Source organism: Acomys russatus, chromosome 17 (assembly GCF_903995435.1).
Source record: "Acomys russatus chromosome 17, mAcoRus1.1, whole genome shotgun sequence".
Taxonomy (NCBI): Eukaryota; Metazoa; Chordata; class Mammalia; order Rodentia; family Muridae; genus Acomys; species Acomys russatus.
In genome coordinates this window covers 20075310-20093532 of record NC_067153.1, presented here as the reverse complement: position 1 = coordinate 20093532, position 18223 = coordinate 20075310, and the positions used below count along the sequence as shown (strand labels likewise).

Below are 18223 nucleotides of genomic sequence, written 5' to 3'. Positions count from 1 at the left end.
GAAAGACAACCCTGAATGTTCCCTCTCATTTGAGCCTCCCAGCTCCGAATCTTCAGATGTGAGTACATATCCTGGAGCAACTAACTACAGAAACCAGGAAAGTGAAAAGGGCCGCTGCAGGGGTAGAGCAGTAAGAGCAATACAGAGGGGACCAGCAGGGTCCAAGTGATCCATTAGGGGAGATGGAGAAGATGGGTGGGGCTCTCATCAGAAAGGAGAAGGGAGATGAACACTGACGGAGGGTGGAGGATGAAATAAGAAGTGATAAGAAATCCTCCTACTAATTATCTACCTAAAAATACCCCCCAACTTATTTCTGGTTCATTTCCAAAGTTATGAGCACCAGTACCTTTCACCCAAAACAATTCAAAATGCACACAATTAAGTAAAAATAACATTTATATTCTTTTATATAGGGGAAAATGTTTAAATCCTTAGCATACTATTTAAGGAGTTTTGAAAGATAACATCATCCCTATTTGTGGATATGGCAAGGATATGGCATGGCTAATAAACCCGTAAACTCACAGTAGCAATGGCTACCTGCACAAAACGGGGGCCCACTAACATTCCACTGTGGATAGAGGGGTGGGTGGCCTGTGAGGCCCCAGCCTCCCTAAAACATTGTAGGTGGCCAATGCTGCTGGGGAAGAGGTAGCCGCTGGAAGGTTACCCTTGCTCCAGTTAACAATCCCACACTCGTGCAAACTACCATAATTAAATGCAGCTGAGCATCAGACTGCCCCTCCAAAAAAAAGTGAATGAGAAACTGATAGGAAGAAGGGATTTGGAGGGGCTGGGTAGAAAAGGACAGTGGGGGGAGGTGGAATATGATCAAAGTATATTACTTATGTAATTGTTAATGAATAGTAACTTTTAATAAATGAACCCGAAGCATCCTTACTCCCATCAGCTTAGGACATACACTCAAATCACCACACATATGAACGCCACAGTGCGATATCTCAAATGTATCCAGGACTCAGCAATAGACTGAGCTAGGAGCAGGCTTGGGGGAAGATTTAGGCTTCCACAAGTTCCTGCAACAGTGAAAGGCTCCCGTAAAGGGCAGACAGGGGCATCTTGGCTTCCAAATCCCAAGTTGATTTGGGATTGTCCAGCTCCATCTGCAAACCACACTCCTTTAGCAGTTCGTAAGTAATGGCCAAGCCCTCACCCTGGAGTGGGGCAAGAAGCTGCGGCTGGAGAGTGAAGGGGATGCACCAGGGATACTTGAAGTGTGGCTGGAGGATGCTCTTTACCTAGAAGAAAAAGTACCGGATTGGGCAGTCCAGGCTCTGACACTGGGGTGAGAAACCTCCTGCCCAACAGCCAGGAGCCACACAAGACAAAGAACTAAACAAGACTTGAAGCCACTGTGCATTGATTTCTCACCTACAACAAAAAGTATCAACTGCGTGTGTGCGTGTGTGTGTGTGTGTGTGTGTGTGTGTGTGTGTGTGTGCTGTACAGCTGTACAAACTTTCGTTTCTGTAGATAAATATATAGGCAGAGAAAAGGCAGTTTGCAAAAGTTAACTGTAAACACAGAAGGGCGTGACTGACTTTTATCCCCTTAGCTCCGACAAAGATGCCTTCCTAGGGAGCCTTGCTTCCAAGCTGTCATAAATGCAGAGATGCCCCTGACAGGGTTAAATCCAACCTACCTGCTCCCCAGATGGTTCCCTACTCCTCTCCTTGTGGAAAGCAATTGCTTTCTTCTAGAATGTTCTTCCTGTTCCTGCTTTCCTCCTCCCCTTCCCTGGACTGCTAGGCCCTGGGGGTTTCTTACCAGCTCTCGTTGCTGCAGGAGGAGCCTCTTCTCCATAGACTGAGCAAGCAGATTGAGTTGGATATCACTCAGCACTGGGGTGGGGGGGGGGGGCATAGGAGGGGCGGGACACGGGAGGGCGGGGCATGGGAGGAACACATGAGGAAAACTAATGTTAGGCTCAGTATTTTCTTCTCACAATGAACTAGGAAACCCAATGAGAGGAAAACTCTGAGACAGAGGAATATGCCCCATTAGACTTGAAAGTCAAGCTCACTGCTCTAGAAATGTCTCCTGCCCTTGAGATGGGCTCCAGGGTCAGAAGTGACATGGCCCAGAGCCTGAAAGTCTAAGGGCTGAGGCAGGGATCGCCTTCCCCAAGCATGTGTTAGGTGGTTGGTGGCTGCTCCTTTCTAGACCTCAGACTCCATCTGTGGTAGGGACATGGACTGCTATCACTCTGAACCTTGCTAAAATTAGAGAGGAGGGGGATGTGTAAATGAGCATCATAATTCAGGGGCTACTTGGGGGTGGCATCTGAAACAGCCCTCTGAGAACCAACATGAGGACTCCCTTGTGCTCCCCTCAAATCGCTCTTACCCATTAGGGCTTGAAGGAGATAAAGAATGAGGTTCTTTAGGTCAATCCATGGGGGGATTGAGTCCTTTCGCAGCTCAGCTAGGATTATGCCACCTGGGCCATCCATGTGCCCCATCTGATTCAGTTCCAGCTGCGGAAGACAGATGTTCTGTTAATAACATCATTGCCAGTGCTGGAGGGGGGGGGGAGCGGGGGAGCGGGGGGCCGGGGACGGGCCTTGGGCAGCTTTAGATACGCCGAACAAGTACTCTCCCACAAAGCTTCAACCCGGCTCCTTTTTCTCTTTAGGCCAAGCCAGCTTTGAACTTGCTATGTGACCCATGAAGGCCTTGAACTTGCAACCCTCTTGCACGTAGCTTCAGCTTCCCATGTCTGGCTCAAAACCATTGATGTATAACGTGCCTATGTGCTGAGAATTAATTAAGCAAGGTGCAGACAATAGGTTCTACCTCCCCCAGGGGGATTCTGAGCAGAAGTAGGGGGCCACACTCTCTAGCCCTCAACATTGTGCATGCAGCCAGAGTCCCCAGTCTTTTGACAATCTTTCTCAGTCTCCTGGGGCACTGTGTATATTCCCCGTCCCTCATATACCTTGGCATCCCCATCTGCCAAACTGATGCTTACAGCTTTGGTCACCTCTGGGCAGCTATGGTACACTCACCATGTTTATCAGGTCATGCAGAACCTCCCTGTCACTGAGCAAGGGCAGGAGACTGGAGAACACGACATCTCGAGCATCCTTTGAGAGCAGGGACAGTTGCTCTGTTCTCAGGGAAACTTCATCTTGTAGGCGTTTGAAATCTGCTCCCAGATAGAACACCAATCAGAAAGTGAGGGCAACTTTTCAATTAAATATCCCTGGGGTGCTAAGGCCTTCAGAAGTGTTTCCAGCACTAAAAATGTCTCCGTAGACTGCCTGGTCCAGCCCCAGTGAGGCAACTATCATGAAGCTGGAAACCAGGCAGCTCCAGCACTCTGGAAGGAGGGGACACAGCACTGGCAGTGGAGGTGGACATCTGAAAACTGGTTGTCACAAGCAGGAGAAAAATGACCAAGTGGCCCTTTCTGAGAAGTATCTGGGATGAAATGTGCTGTTAGGCTCTGGATACAATGATTCTCGGTGTTCCAGGGTCAGTTTCCATGTGTGAAGAATGGGGACATGTCGAGGTGCCAATGAGCTTGTGTATCTCCGGCACCTGGCACATAAGAGCTACACTTACTTAAAGAGACAAGAACTCCAGAAAACAGCCACCAGAATCAATTAGCTTAGGCTCATGGGGGACTCATGGACCAGACCCAGGCCCCTTACACCTATGTAGCTGATAGGTAGCTTGGTCTCATGAGGGTCTCCTAGCAATTGGAATGGGGGTATCTCTGACATGAACTCTGTTGCCTGCCTATGGATCCCTTTCCCTTAGCTGCGCTGCCTTGTCTGGCCTAAGTGGGAAAGGATGCGCTTAGTCCTGATGCGACTTGATGTACTAGGGTGGGGTGGGGTGGGGGGGGGGGGATGGGGGGTAAGTGTTACATGATTTTTTTATCCCATTGTGATCCCTGAGATTGAACTGTAAATCCTTGTTTCTTGTGGTTGAGCCCTAATACACCTTTTTAATCCAAGAACTTTCTGTTTATTGTAAATAGGTGATTATGGCGTGGTTCAGCCAGCCTTGCACACACCTCTAATCCAAGAGCTATCTGTACACAGGATTTAATAAAGCTAAGCTAAGGTCAAGAGGCAGAGCAAGAAACCAGCTGACAGGGATTAAAGAATAGGAGGGACGTTGAGTTGAAGGGTATTTAAAACAGCCTATAGAAGTGGAAGGCGTCTTTGGCGCTTCTTTGGGCTTGGGATTTTAGCTTGGCTCTTGGAGCCCCTTAGCTCCTTGGCCTTTGGCTATTCGGAGTTTGAGATAGCAAGCCTTTGGCCTTGGTTTTTTGTTTGTTTGTTTTTGTTTGTGGTTTTTTGCCTTTTCCTCCTGGGCTACCAGCTGAGCTAGTGAGCCTTTTTGGGCCTTCTCCATCAGCTAGTGAGCTGAGTAGGAAGGTCAGCTGGGTGCTTTCTCTGCCTCTCTGAGCTAGCAGGTTTTTCACCACAGCATCTGACTCCTGAGTCTTTATTGGTAAAATACAATGATCTGGGATTTTCAACTAGAATAACAGGAGGGCTCCTCTTTTCTGAAGAGAAGGGGAGGGGGAAAGGGGAAAGAGGGTAGGGAGGTGGGACCTGGAAGAAAGGCCAGAGAGGCTAATATAGGAATGTAAAGTTAATTAATTAATTAATTAGAAAAAGAAAGAAAAGTATCTTTGAGGTCTATGAAGAATTAGGCAAGCACTGCATCTGAGGATGTTCTGGCTTTGCCAAGTGTCCTTTGGTGATCTGTGACAGTGAGAATAGACCATAGTGGTGGCTCCAAGGCACTTCTGTCTGATTTATTCACATTGCTGGTGCTGGAGTAATTCCTGCCTCCCAGTCTCTCCTCTGTGAGCACTAGGGCACACAGTTGTGCGTGCATGAGTTGAACTAACAAAAAAAAAAAAAAAAAAAAAAAAAGCGGAAAGAGACCTCAGTTTTCTGAGTTCCAAAGAAAGTTCTCATCTGATTTTCAAGCTTATGGTTTCCCTTAAAAACAAAACAAAACAAAACAAAACAAACAAACAAAAAAAAAGCTCACCTTGATGGAAGGGTTCCTCTATCCTTCCTGGAAAGAGAGGCACAAGCTGTCACCTTTCATCATCCTCAGTTTGTTCTTGAGACACATTGGAGGGTCTCCTGTACCACCTCCTCACTCCTGCCCGACTCCCAATCTATGCTTTCACCACGCCAGCCTTCCATGACCTTTCCCACCTACGGGAACCAGCATCAGGGCTAGGGCCGAGTACCAGAGCATCACCCAGATCTCCACATCCAACCCCACCAGGAGCACTCACCAACTGGAGAGATGTAATCTATGCACAAGTCTAGAACGAGATAACATATTGCCCCACCCAAGAATGAGTGTTTGTCCTTCCATCCCTATATCCTCCTCCATTTTCCTGTCCCCTCCCCCTTCCCATCCCTTGTGCTGAAGACCAGATCTCAAGACCCTGGGCAAAGACAGTCAGGTAGGCTTTGGTATCCCGTTGTCTGCATGAGGAAGCAGGGTGGACTTTCATAGCCCCAGAACCATCCACTCACCAAGCTGTCTTATTACTGAATATGGCTCTGGAAAGAGAAAGTGAAAGGTTCACTGACCAAGACCCGCTCTCTCCATCCCTCCCCTGACCTCTGACCTTTCTAATATCATCCATCCACCCTTGCTTTTCACCTTGAAAAGTCTCCTCTTATGAGAAACTTTCTATGATAAATCCATCCCAGGTGGATCCCTGTTCAACAAAGTCATACTTGTCTCAATGCCACTTCGGAACTCTTCGGATCTGGCAAGGAAGCCACACCTAGGCCGCATATTAAGCATTCCTAGGAAGGTTTTCTTCTTAGGATGAGCAGAAAGGAGAATGGCTGAGTGGAAAAGAAACTCAGTTAGGAGAACTGTCATTTACACCTGATGGAGGTCTTCCTACATCCCATTTAGGGACTCTCAGGCTAAACCCCAGGAATGGCAGTCAACCTGAGCACTGGTCTGTGTGACTGAAATTTGCATTTTATTTTATTATGTTTTTTTACTTGGTGTGTGTATGTGTGTGTGTGTGCGCGCGCGCGTGTGTGCGCGTGCGTGTGTATGTGTGTGCGTGCGTGCATGTGTGTATGTGTGTGTTCATGCCAAGGAGCATATAAGTATGCCAGGGGACAACTTTGGGAATCAATTATCTCCTGCCAATATGTGGGACCTGGAGGTAGAACTCACATCCTCAGGCCTGGCAGCAAGCACTTCTATCTGCTAATCCATCTCACCGGCCTGAAACTTGCATTTTAAATAAGCACTTTAGGCGACCATTACATCCCCTGACGTTCAAGAATTATCTCACGAGGGCTGGAGAGCAACAGTTAAGAGCCCGTTCTGCTCTTGCAAAGGACCAAAAGTCAGTTCTAGCGCCCATATGGCAGCGCCCTCTTCTGGCCTCCTCAGGCACTGCATGCACATGGTATGCTGACATGCAGGCAAAACACAAATACACATAAAATAAAATTAAACAAATAAATACTCCATGAGGTAAGGCAGCCTGGTTTCCTCCTGCCCTGCCATATAGGTTTCTTGCTAGCCTTCTGTTACTAGCTTGCCCTTCCTTATCCACTCTCAATCTGGCGATCTTGCATTGTTTTGGATTATTACGTTCATAGAGTCATGCTGACGTCTGAAACTTGCCTAACAACAAAACTCAAGCACTTGACACATGAAATGAACCTGTGGAGAAAAAGAATGGCAACATTTAATCCGTGAATTAAATGAAGTTTAGACAGAAGGCAAACTTCCAAGAGTGTCTGCAAGTCACATTCTGAGCACTAGGGGGCGAGCAGGGCATCTCGTTTATACAATCAAGCATGGCACAGAAGGGAACCGACTGGGACAACGGATGGGCTCATTAGCAACTACAAAGTTAGTGCTCATAACTGACCAAGAAGCAATTAATAATTGCCATATCACCGGCCAGAAGCTTTCGAGAAAACTGGCCTTCTCATGTGTACAGGGGAAATGACCCACTCTCTCTCTCCCAAGTTGGCATGAAAAAAGGAGGTAAGTGGCCCACAACAGCCTTACCTGTTTTCACTGCTCCAGTTCAGCAAGCACTGTGCCTGACCTGACTAGAGGATTGACTCCAGGGCTTTGCCTTGACCAGAACAAGGTAGACCCTGAAAAAAGTGTGTGTGTGTGTGTGTGTGTGTGTGTGTGTGTGTGTGTGCATGCACATGCAGTATACATGTGTGTGCACATGTATATGCAGTGTACATATGTGTACATGTATATGTGTGTGCATGCATGGTGTGTGTGTGTGTGTGTGTGTGTGTGTGTGTGTGTGTGTGTGTGTGTTCATGATGTGTGGTGCGTGTATTGGGGGATGGTACATTTCAAGATTCGAGTCTTAGAAAAATTCCGTGCTACGTTGTTCAGGCATTCTGTCTACAGTTTCAGTTGTGTTGTACTTCTGTTATTTTATGGAGCTTTAATGTGAGTTTAATAGTCACCTGATAAATTTGGTGACTCCCTGCTGAGCTTCTGAGAGTGGCAGAACCTTGAAAGGCTAGAGACTAATGACTACACATGGCTGGGATTAGCCTGAACTTCACCCAGCTGAAGATAGCCCCACTTGAACACTCTAGGTCGGGTCCCTTCCCAGGCAGGAGGCCATCTCTACATCTACAGCTAACAATATTTGAGCTTGTCCAGGCTTAGAGGTGATTGAGGATGGTGGGACATGTGTGGGGGACAGCAATGAGTGCTGCTGGTCTATAGTCAGGACAGAAAAGGAGGTCCAGGTCTTCACACGCCCCATCCCCACTTGAACCCCCAGTTCTGCTCACCACAAGTGTTATTCTCAATGACCAGTTGCTTCTTCTTGTAGGCCACCACCGAACCCTTGTGGATAGTCACTGAATCTGTCCTCTTCCTTTGCCACTGTCCCTGGGCTTGACCCTGGAGAGATAAAGCATCCCTAGGGATTTATAGTTCTTTGTCTCATAACACCATTAAAAATTTGTTTACTTTTAATCAAAGCAATATATGTCTGCAATTTAAAGTCAAATAAATTTAGAAAGCTCATGAGAAAACACTAGCAGTCCTTCACTGCACTTCCCTCCTGGTCCCCACGCCCCTTACTGCTTCTCCCTCTTTGTATGACAATATTTATGTACACTGAAATTCGGGAGGTGTGCCTGGAGATTGAACCATGGACGCCAGGCTAGTGTGTACCACTGAGCCGCATCTCCAGCCCTATTGCAATGTCTTGATTTTTCCAAACTAAGTATATGATTTGCTGTCTCCTTCTAGCCTTGAAGTTTCATTCTCCTGCTCAGCATTACTGATTCGCCCGTATTCACACCTGGGTTCCTGCGTAGGGACGTATTCTCTGCCGGCTGTTGGGGGAGACTGCTTGTCCTCGTCCCAGACCTTGTCTCTAATCAGTCCCTGTGATGTCTTTTCTATCTTCTGTCCTGTCACTCATTGTCTCCTGGGGAGCTGAGAACTACATGTCTGAAAACCTTTATACCTAAAGACACCTTTAACTTGCATTTGGTTCACAGTTTGATGGAGATAGAATTCTTAGCTGAATTCCTTGTAATCTAAGTTGTTTTCCTTTTCTTAAAAAAAAAAAAAAAAAGTACAATTCTTTTTCTTAAATATTGCTCAGTGTTTGAGAATTTTATCTCTACATATAATGTGTTTTGATCACACCCTTCATTAACTCACTTCCAACTCCTCACTTCCCCATCTCCATCACTTTACAGTCCAAACTTCATGCATTCCTTTTGTCTTTTAATTTTTACTAAATCCACTGAGTCAGTCCTCTTAGTGCTGCCAGTACATGCCTGAGTGTAAGACCAGGTACTGAAGTACAGCAGCCTCACAGGGCCTGAGAGAGAACACAGAGCATTTGTCTTTCTGGGTCTGGGTTACCTCATTCAGGATGATCATTTTCAGCTACGTCCATTTTCCTGAAAGGTTTATAATTCAAATATCTGTGCAGCTGAATAAAATCCCGTTGTGTGTGTTGCCACATTTCCATTATCCATTCATCAGTTGATAGACATCTAAGCTGTTTCCGTTTCCTAGCGATTACGAATAGAAAGGCAATGGGCATGAGTGAACAAGTATCTGTAATCCATTATAGAGTCCTTGGGGTAGATATGTCCAGCAGAGGTATAGTTGAATCATATGGTAAATCTATTTTTTTTCTTCTTCCTCCTCTTCTTCCTCTTCTTCTTCTTCTTCTTCTCTCTCCTCTCTCTCTCTCTCTCTCTCTCTCTCTCTCTCTCTCTCTCTCTCTCATTCTCTCTCTCTCTCTCTCTCTGGTGTGTTTATAATTTACTCTATTATTTCTATTCTTATTTTTTCATCTGGAAAATCTGCCCATTGGCAAACCTGAGATACTAAAGTGAAGTCACTTACATTTGGGGTTAATCTGTTGCTTCACGTATGCAAGTATTTGCCTTATGAAGCTACGTGCACCCATGTTTGGTGCAAATAGGATTAGGATTATAATATCTTCTTGATGGATTGTTCTCTTGACCAATGCGGACTGACATTTTGTTTTTCTTCTGATTACTATTTTATTGGATTTTACTATAGCAATTCCTATAGTACTTCCCTTTGCTTTGAATATCTTTGCCCCAACAGTTTCTATCTTCAGTGACTGAGGTATGTCCCTTGGAGACAGCAGATTCTGGAGGTCATTCGGCATGCCCAGGCCTGCTCAGTGCTGTCGTGGGTGCTACCATGTTTGGCCACGGCAGTCTCAAGGCAAACCAGCGTCTCTTCATCCTCACAGAGGCCGTAAGGCATGTTCTCATCGGTATTGACTGCCAGGAGATCTGCGTCCCGTGGAATGAGGAGTTCCACCCGATGCATATGACCACAGGTAGCCACAGCATGCAGAGGTGTCCAGCACTTACTGTCTTGAGCACTGACATCAGCCCCAGCATCTAGGAGCTGCTGTGCCACCTCTTGGAAGTCATTAATGCAGCACTAGTGCAGTCAAGCCATCTTCATTGGCCAGGTTGGGGCTAACCCCACTACTAAGGAACTGGCAGCCTTCCCCCGAGTCGTTTCGGGCAGCAGCCTCCAGATGGACAAGGCTAGGAGGGAAGAGAAAGTGCTTCCGAGGCCTGAGGCCAGCCACCTCCTTCCATGGCTGTTCCCCATGTCCCTTCTTGCCGTGGGTCTCCTTCTCAGCCTGGGCACACATCTTTACCTGCTGGGCTCATCGCTTCTGGGCACACTTCAGCCGTTCCTGGGAGCTCATCCTGCCTCTGGTGCTAGGCATCTCTGCCAGCAGCTCCAGGTGCTCAGCCATGGTGGTGGATGTCTGCCCACAGGGCTGTTTAGAGCACCACGATTCAGGTTTGGGGGTGAGGGGGCAGGCCAAGACTGAAGGGTGGGGCAGCTGGATGAACTGGCACCCTGGGGGCATCCCCTTCCTAAGACTTGGTGCCTTCTGTCCCTGGCAAGGCTGAGATGGGAGGCCCCACACTGTGACCAGGGCCAGCTGCCCTAAGAGGCAGAGCCTGGGCAAGGAGGGCGGTGTGGCAGAGGGTGAGGTGGGACGGTGAGGCGTTGCCTGCAGTTGCTCACAGGCAGGACTGACACCTCAACTGCTCAGCTGCCAGGGCCTCTGTACACAGCGCCTCGGCTCCCTCTTGAGGACAGGCTGCACAGCCCTAAGCCCTGGCTGGCCTCAGTCCAGGGTCTGAAGCTAATTACCCAGATAAACGAAGTTCCAGCTTCCTGGCACTCTGCCTAGGAACTCACGGCAATCTACTTGCCTCTGCCTCCTGAGTGCTGGGATTAAAGGCGAGCACCACCACGCCCAGAAGTGTTTTGACTTTTACATGATTGGGGAGTTTCTTTTCTGGTTCCGCCTAGCTGGTGTTCAAGGCCAGCCTCAGCTCCATAGCCACTGGAAGACAGTTTAGGCTTTACAAGACCGTATCTCAAAATATATGTTATCACATGATCGATCATAGAACATAGATTAACAGGTACAGTTTAGTAAAGGTGTTCCCATGTTTTTCCAGCCACCATGAAACTGGGTCTGCAAAAAATACAAAATCCTCACGTTTCTATTTCTGCAGCATCTATTGTTTACTCAAAACAAAACATGGTACCGAATACTTACATCTGTTTTGGAATGTATCACTACTTTCTAATCCTATGCAGTAAGCATTGTAAGTGAGGGCATTGGAATACAATCTGAGATCAGGAGGTAGCACAAACTACACATGAGCAGTGGAGAATAACGATCCCACCCTCTGACCCTTAGAAAACAGTCTTCAGAATCCCCTGAGGAGCAAGAGTACACTGGCTGGACTAGTTTTCTTGTCCCTGTCCCCCATACCTTGACATACTGGGGGATGAGCGCTTTTCCTGAAAGGTCGACGCTGCTGCTGTCTTCCAGCACAGTGTCCTTGGTCACTTCATAGGCCTCTGTCACCACGTATAGGTTGGTCCTCCCCATCCGGTAATCCTTCACAAAATACGGCTCCTGATCCAAAAGTTTCCTGAAGGTGCAAATGGGAATAAAAAGATTCAAACAGCCAATGTCATAGAAGCAGAGACTAAATCACTAACAGATAAATAAGCAGAAAATGTGAGGCCGCCACCCTTAAGGACCAAAGAGATCCAGACAGCTTCAGGCTGGAGGTGTGGCTGTCAATAAAGCGCTGGTCATGGGAAGACATGAATTCAGATGCCCAGAACCAACACTGAAGCCTGGTGTGGTTATAGTTGACAATATCCTACATGCCTTTGGAATTTGCTAAGACAGTAGGCAGTAAATGTTCTTGCCATAAAAATAGCAGTTACTGAGCTGGCAAGATGGCATAGCCAGTAGAGGAGAGGACCTGAGTTTGAGTCTCAGACACACACATCTAAAGGAGAAATCTAATTCCCGCAACTTGTCCTCTGACTGCCTGCCACATGTGAGCCATGGCATGCATGCACACATGCATGTGTACAGAGAGAGAGAGAGAGAGAGAGAGACAGAGACAGAGACAGAGAGAGAGACAGACAGACAGTCAGACAGACAGAGACAGAGAAAATAATAAATAAAATAAAAAATTTAAACTAATGGCTACCACATGGAGTGATGATATGTTACCGATTTATATGCATATGTCACACCAAAATGCTACACACGAAGCATGCATTTCCAGTTCTAAATTATGTATCAAGAGAGATGTGGTAAAAGTCATCTAAATCCCAAAGCACTGGGATGCTGATTACGTAAAGTGATTGTTACAGTCTTCAGTACATTTTACGCAATACCCCAACCATTTACTTCTGCCCATTCATTCCTTGTTACATGCCCATCCTCTGTACAACGAACAGAGACTTCCATCGCATCAGAACCTTTGTCTGTCTTATTTTTCTGTCCTTATCACATTAATAGAACAGTAATGGGTAATTCATCACAAATAAGTATTATTAGACTACAAGCCATTATTTCAATGATTAGTTTTTAAGTAGAATAATCTGAGCTGCTATCATCAGCCCCTGCACCGGAACCTGCTCGGTACCTCTGCGCCTACAGGAAGACATCCTGCTACTCGGCCGACCCATCCTTCCATCCCCCGGTGGCCTCACCTGTTTTGAAGACTTTCCAGTTTTGAGTATGGGAGGCTAGTCTTCTGAACCTCAATGTCATATCCACAGGACTGAGCAAATTCTGTTGACGCACTTCCTTCTGCAATGGCTTGGACATCCGCATTAGCCTTCAGTTTCTGGGATAACGTGTGTTTGAGAGACAAGGGAGCTGACACTTCAGGCTCTGGGGAGGAAAGAGCACACAAGTTTAGCCAAGAATTCACTGTGGAACCGATGCTCTGGAGAGTGGAATGTATAAGTCCAGTTCCTCTCCTCATTTAAACGTTAGTCGAGAAGCTAGCTAATAATCAGTTAATATCCAAAATGTAAATTACTACAGGGGGCAAATTCTGGAACCCATGCAAGCAGAATCTTCATCCTAAGAAAGAAAAGCATCATTTTTACAGTCCCCTGGGATCGTCTTTCCGAGTGCAGAATCCAAACCCAAGGCAGCTCACTGGAATAGAGAAGTGCCTGGGTCCTGAGGGCAGACGGACCTCACTGTGGATCCTGATTCTTCCAGTTCAAACTATGTAACTTCAAACAATTTTTACGAACCTCAATTGCTTTTTTGTAACATGGTATCATATCTCCTTCTAAAGAGGCTCTGGGCAGTATTATAAGACCAAATGCATGAAAATAGGTCCAGAAATCAAGTAGATTCCTAAAGTATCTTCCTTGTCCTTTGCCTTTAAGCAGCTGGCTCATGAGCTACCTGTGCGAGTCCCTCCTGGATTGTGAAAAGCTACATCATTAGAAACATTGATTTTCACACTTCTCTGCCCCTTGACTGACAGTACCTGGGATGGGAAAATTTGGCTCCAAGATCTGCAGGAGGGAGTATCCAACTGGAGTATCTTCAGATTTCCAAAACAACGATTGAGCAGCCTTCTGCAGTATATCAAACTGGCGGAATTTGGCTGCATCTGACAGGTATTTGACAGGCCTCAGATCTTTTCCTTGAAGTTTTTTGACCACATCTTTGCTGAGCAAGTCAAATGTGTAGGGCATGTTGCTAGGATCACATGGAAAGAAGTACGGAAGTTTAATCGAGAAAGGAAAGAGTGTATCTGACGCTCAGTGATTCCATGGTATTGTTCATAAGCCGCCAAGTGTGAGGGAAGCCTCAGGTTGGCACACAGAAGAGATAGACACATCCAAGTTATCCTGGAACCATTCCAATTAGCCAAAACACAGATTCAACCTAGATGCCCGCCAAAAGATGAGTGGAGACGGGGGCTGGAGATATGACTCATAGGTTAACAGCACTGCCTGCTCTTCCAAAGGACCCAGGTTCAATTCCCGGCACTTACATAGCAGCTCACAGCCATCTGTGACTTTACTTCCAGGGGATCCTATACCCTTTTCTGACCAAAAGAGTCACCAAACACATATGTGGTAGAAAAACATACATACAGGCAAAACACCCATATACATAAAAAAAAATAAATGTTTTAATGAAGAAAGAAAATGTGATATACATGCATGGTAACATTTTATTCATCCTTAAACTGTGAAATTGCACCATGTACAGCAAAGTGGATAGAACTCTGGATCATCATGCCAAAGGAAACAGACTAAACTCAGAGAAGCAGATGTGCCGTGCCACTCTCATACACATATACTATAGCTTATGTGTGTGGTGGAAGTTTTGGTTTCTTTATGTTGTATAAATATTTTTTTTTTTGCCTTAATCCCAAGTGTGGGATATGAGGCTGCCTCAGTTTGTCCACAGCTATTAACTATGATTGCCTTGTACGGGCTCTGAGAGGGGCATGATCTTTGCCAGCTGCAGACAGTTTAATTCTGTAGAATCTGAGAGAATATAAATGCCAGAGCACTGGGAGGAAAAGTGTCTGAGGAAGAAGAAGGATGCTGGCGCTCCTGGTTGCTGTTGATGAAGTGTGATGAGAAGTTGGCGATGTCCTGACTATGAAAATTGGACTTGCCCCAAGGAGCCCAAAGACCCTAATCATCAAGAAGTAGCTAAATAGAAGTGTGTGTGTGTGTGTGTGCACAAATATACACACATAAAATATGTGTATATAAATTATGAAAGGGACTATTTTCAGGGAGATAAGGGCTGTGGGGTGGGTCAGAAAAGAAGAAATGGTAATGGGATGAATATGACAAAGTATATAATATACTGTGTGAGGATGCAATAATAAACCCATTATTTTGTGCTAATTTAAGATAATAAATGCAAAAGAAGAAATAAAGGTGATAATTACTTGGATAGACATTTCTATAATCAGTCGCTTGCCCAGTGAATTAGTCTTTCCCTAGCATATATAAGGACCTGAGTTCAAGACCCAGCACTACCAAGAAGAAATACAAATAACAAATGAGTATATGAAAAGACAATGTCAGCACTCATCATAAAAAAAAAAATTAACCAAAATTACAATATTATATTTCTCAAGATGCTGTTACCAAAAAAATATAAAGGCAATAACTGTCAGTGTTAATGTAAATGGAACCTTGTATACTGTAAGAATGTAAAATATCTCCTCTACATAAATCAACAAAATTTCTCAAAACAAAAGAATAAAATTGAAAACAATATTTCAACAATGCAGTAACACATTGTTCATTGTAGAGTATTCACAGAGGTCAAAATGTAGAAACAACCTAAATATCTGTCAACAGAATAAGGAAAATATAACATCTTACTGTGGACTATTATCAGCCTTAAAGGAAAAGAAATTCTACAAAGCGCAATAATTTGATACATCTTGAGGGTGTTGGAGTATATGTCAGTCAAGGGAAAACACACATGATTCTCCTTATATGAATTATCTCAACCTCTCCAAGACCCAGGAAGGGCTACAGTGCTCTCCACCAGAGAGGGAGAGAGCAAGGAAAAGTTGCTCATCACTAAACTCCGCAGATCATCTAGCAAGGTTTGGGCCTGTACATTCTTGTATATTTTTAAGTCTGTTGAAGGCGGAGCTAATGTTATGTATTTTAGCACAGCATATTCAATATCATAGAAAATATTTCCCATGCATACAGTCATAAACTCTATACAGCATGGTGTTTCTAGGCTCTGAATGAGTATTAAAATCTGCAGATATTTGCGTGTCTTTGCCTATGATCACATACTCCTCCCATAGCATTTGAATTGTCTCTAGAACACTTAATATGCTATTGTATTAGTAACTCTTTTAAGTTGCCGGGGGGAAAAAAATACCTGACAAAAACAGCTTATGAAGGAGAGACTAATTCTGACACAGGGTTTCAGAAGGCTCAGTTACTTCAGCTCCGTGCATTTTTACAGAACATCATAGTGACAGGAGATCATGGAGGAGATGTTTTTTTACTTTTGTCATGTAAACAGCAGAAAGCCACACAAGGAGGAGACGTTTAGTCCCAAGTTCAGGCCTATGGCTCCTCTAGAACTTGAGTTCAGGTGGTTGTGAGCCACCCATGTGGGTTCTGTGAACTGAACTGTGGTCCTTTGGAAGAACATCAGGTGCTCTTAGCTGTGGAGCCATTTCTTCAGCCCCCAAATATCTTCCTTTTCATACACACACACACACACACACACACACACACACACATACATGTCTGTGTGGTATGTATGCATGTATGTATGTAAGCTTGCAAGGGCACATATTTGCATAGATGCACATACACCCACCCACCCCCACCCACCCACCGCCCCACCACAACTAGTCTGGCTAGTCAGCTTGTCCCAGAAGTCTCCTATGTATACCTCCTGCATGCTGAGACTACAGGCCGGCACCAAGCCCGCTGGGTTTTACATGGGTTCCTGAAATTTGAAATCTGATCCTCAGCTGGACAGTAGAGTTGCACGCCTTTAATGCAGTGTTTAGGAGGCAGAGGCAGGAGGATCTCTAAATTCGAGGCCTGCCTGCTCTACAGAGTGAGGTCTAAGATAACCAGGGAGGGCTACACAGAGAAATCCTGACGCAGAGGGAATAAAGTCTGGTCCTGATGCATGCTCAGCAAATATTACACCTGCTAAACCATCTCCCCAAGCCTTTTTCTGAGTATATTCAGTCAGTGGTCAGTTGATCCCAAAGCGTCACAGGGTTCATGAATCCACAAGGACCAACTGAACGACCACTGAGTAATGGAGAACATAATTAAGGCAAAGAGTGGCTAAGTAGAGGTGTAATGAAAAAAAAATCCCTGAATATAAAATTTCCAGGCCAGATGTGGTGGCGCACTTGGGAGACCAAGGTAGGTGGATTTCTGTGAGTTCAAGGCCAGCCTGGCCTACAAAGTGAGTCCAGGACAGCCAGCTCTCTGTTACACAGTGAAACCCTGTCTCAAAAAACAAAAACAAACAAACAAATTCCAACAACAAAGAATGAAATTACTTCTGAGATTATTTGTAGCAATGTGCAAATAAATATTTGCAGCTTACTCTAGGGTGATGACTCAAGATTGCTACAGAATCCAAAAAGAAAAAAAAAATTAATGCTGGGTTTTGCGTGCAGCATGATAAAGAAGATAAAGTGCAGAGGCTAGATTGGGCAACAGAACGTAGGTGGCGCCTCTTCCCTGAGTGCCGTTCCCAAGTAGAGAAAGAAAATGAATTCATATCCGGGAACATTGACTCTGAGAGCCGGGGAAAGATTAAACCAGACAGTCATCCAAGCCAGCGCAGGGCAGAAGAAACTGCCGTGGAGATAAAATGTTTGAGACAAAGGTGTGTGTAGGGGAATCAAAACCTTGATTGCAGATACTTGTGAACTTGAATATGTTAGCACAACACTTTAAAAAACAAAACACTTTACAAAAAAGACTAAATAAGACTAATCTGCTTAAATCATATTCTCTTTACAGCAAAGTACAAGATTCCAATGACAAAAAAACTGAGTTGGGAAAGAGTTGAGTTTAAAACAGAATTGGCCAGGCGTGGTGGCACATACCTTTAATCCCAGCACTCGGGAAGCAGAGGGAGGCAGATCGCTGTGAGTTCGAGGCCGGCCTGGTCTACACAGAGAGTCCAGGACAGCCAAGGCTGCTAACACAGAGAATCCCTGTCTCAAAAAACCAAAAAACAAACAAACAAACAAACAAGACAGAATTGCCAACAATGGTGGAAAAGTCCTTATGGGACGACTTTCCATTATGTCTCCAACACCAAACCAGAACGGGGCCGTGGGGGGCTGCATCAGAGACCCAGCCTTTGCCCTTCCACGCTGTCATTGGGCTCTCCAGTAATTTTCTTGTGGAGAACTTAGGGAAGCAATGCTTCCTTCCTTGCAGGTTACATCACTAAGGAAAACCCCATCAACTCGGCCCACAAAGCAGCCTGAGAAACCCTCCCTCATCCCCATCAGCACTTACCCGGCTGAAGCTGGCTTTTCTCCTCTAGAGGAAGTGCAACTGAATGTGGCTCCTCTTAGTCCTTGGACCTTCTAATTCAAATACAATTTATACGAACTCCGGGACCAAATCAACGTGATTCTTAGAAAGCTGTTTCCGTCCTTATAGCAGGTCTGAGTCAGTTTTCAGTGCAATACTGTGGGCACGTGTGACCTCTTCTCTCCAGTCACTAAGCTCTGAGCGCAGAACTAGTGCTCAAAGCCACCGTCCAAAAGACTAGGGGCCAGGAGTGAGCACTTGCAGGTGTGCCTAGGAGG

The 18223-nt window shown here is 45.5% G+C and overlaps 1 protein-coding gene across 1 annotated transcript; it reads right to left on the bottom strand.

The window, feature by feature from the left end:
- Positions 1-749: 749 nt before the first annotated feature.
- Gsdmc (gasdermin C) lies at positions 750-18223 on the bottom strand. Its single transcript, XM_051160515.1, has 10 exons — positions 17928-18223; positions 13403-13617; positions 12603-12786; positions 11356-11518; positions 7826-7937; positions 5753-5866; positions 3032-3171; positions 2371-2500; positions 1792-1865; positions 750-1262 (listed from the first exon to the last, which is right to left on the bottom strand). The coding sequence occupies exons 2-10, from the start codon at positions 13611-13613 to the stop codon at positions 1023-1025; spliced, it is 1368 nt and encodes a 455-aa protein (XP_051016472.1). The 5' UTR covers positions 13614-13617; positions 17928-18223; the 3' UTR covers positions 750-1022.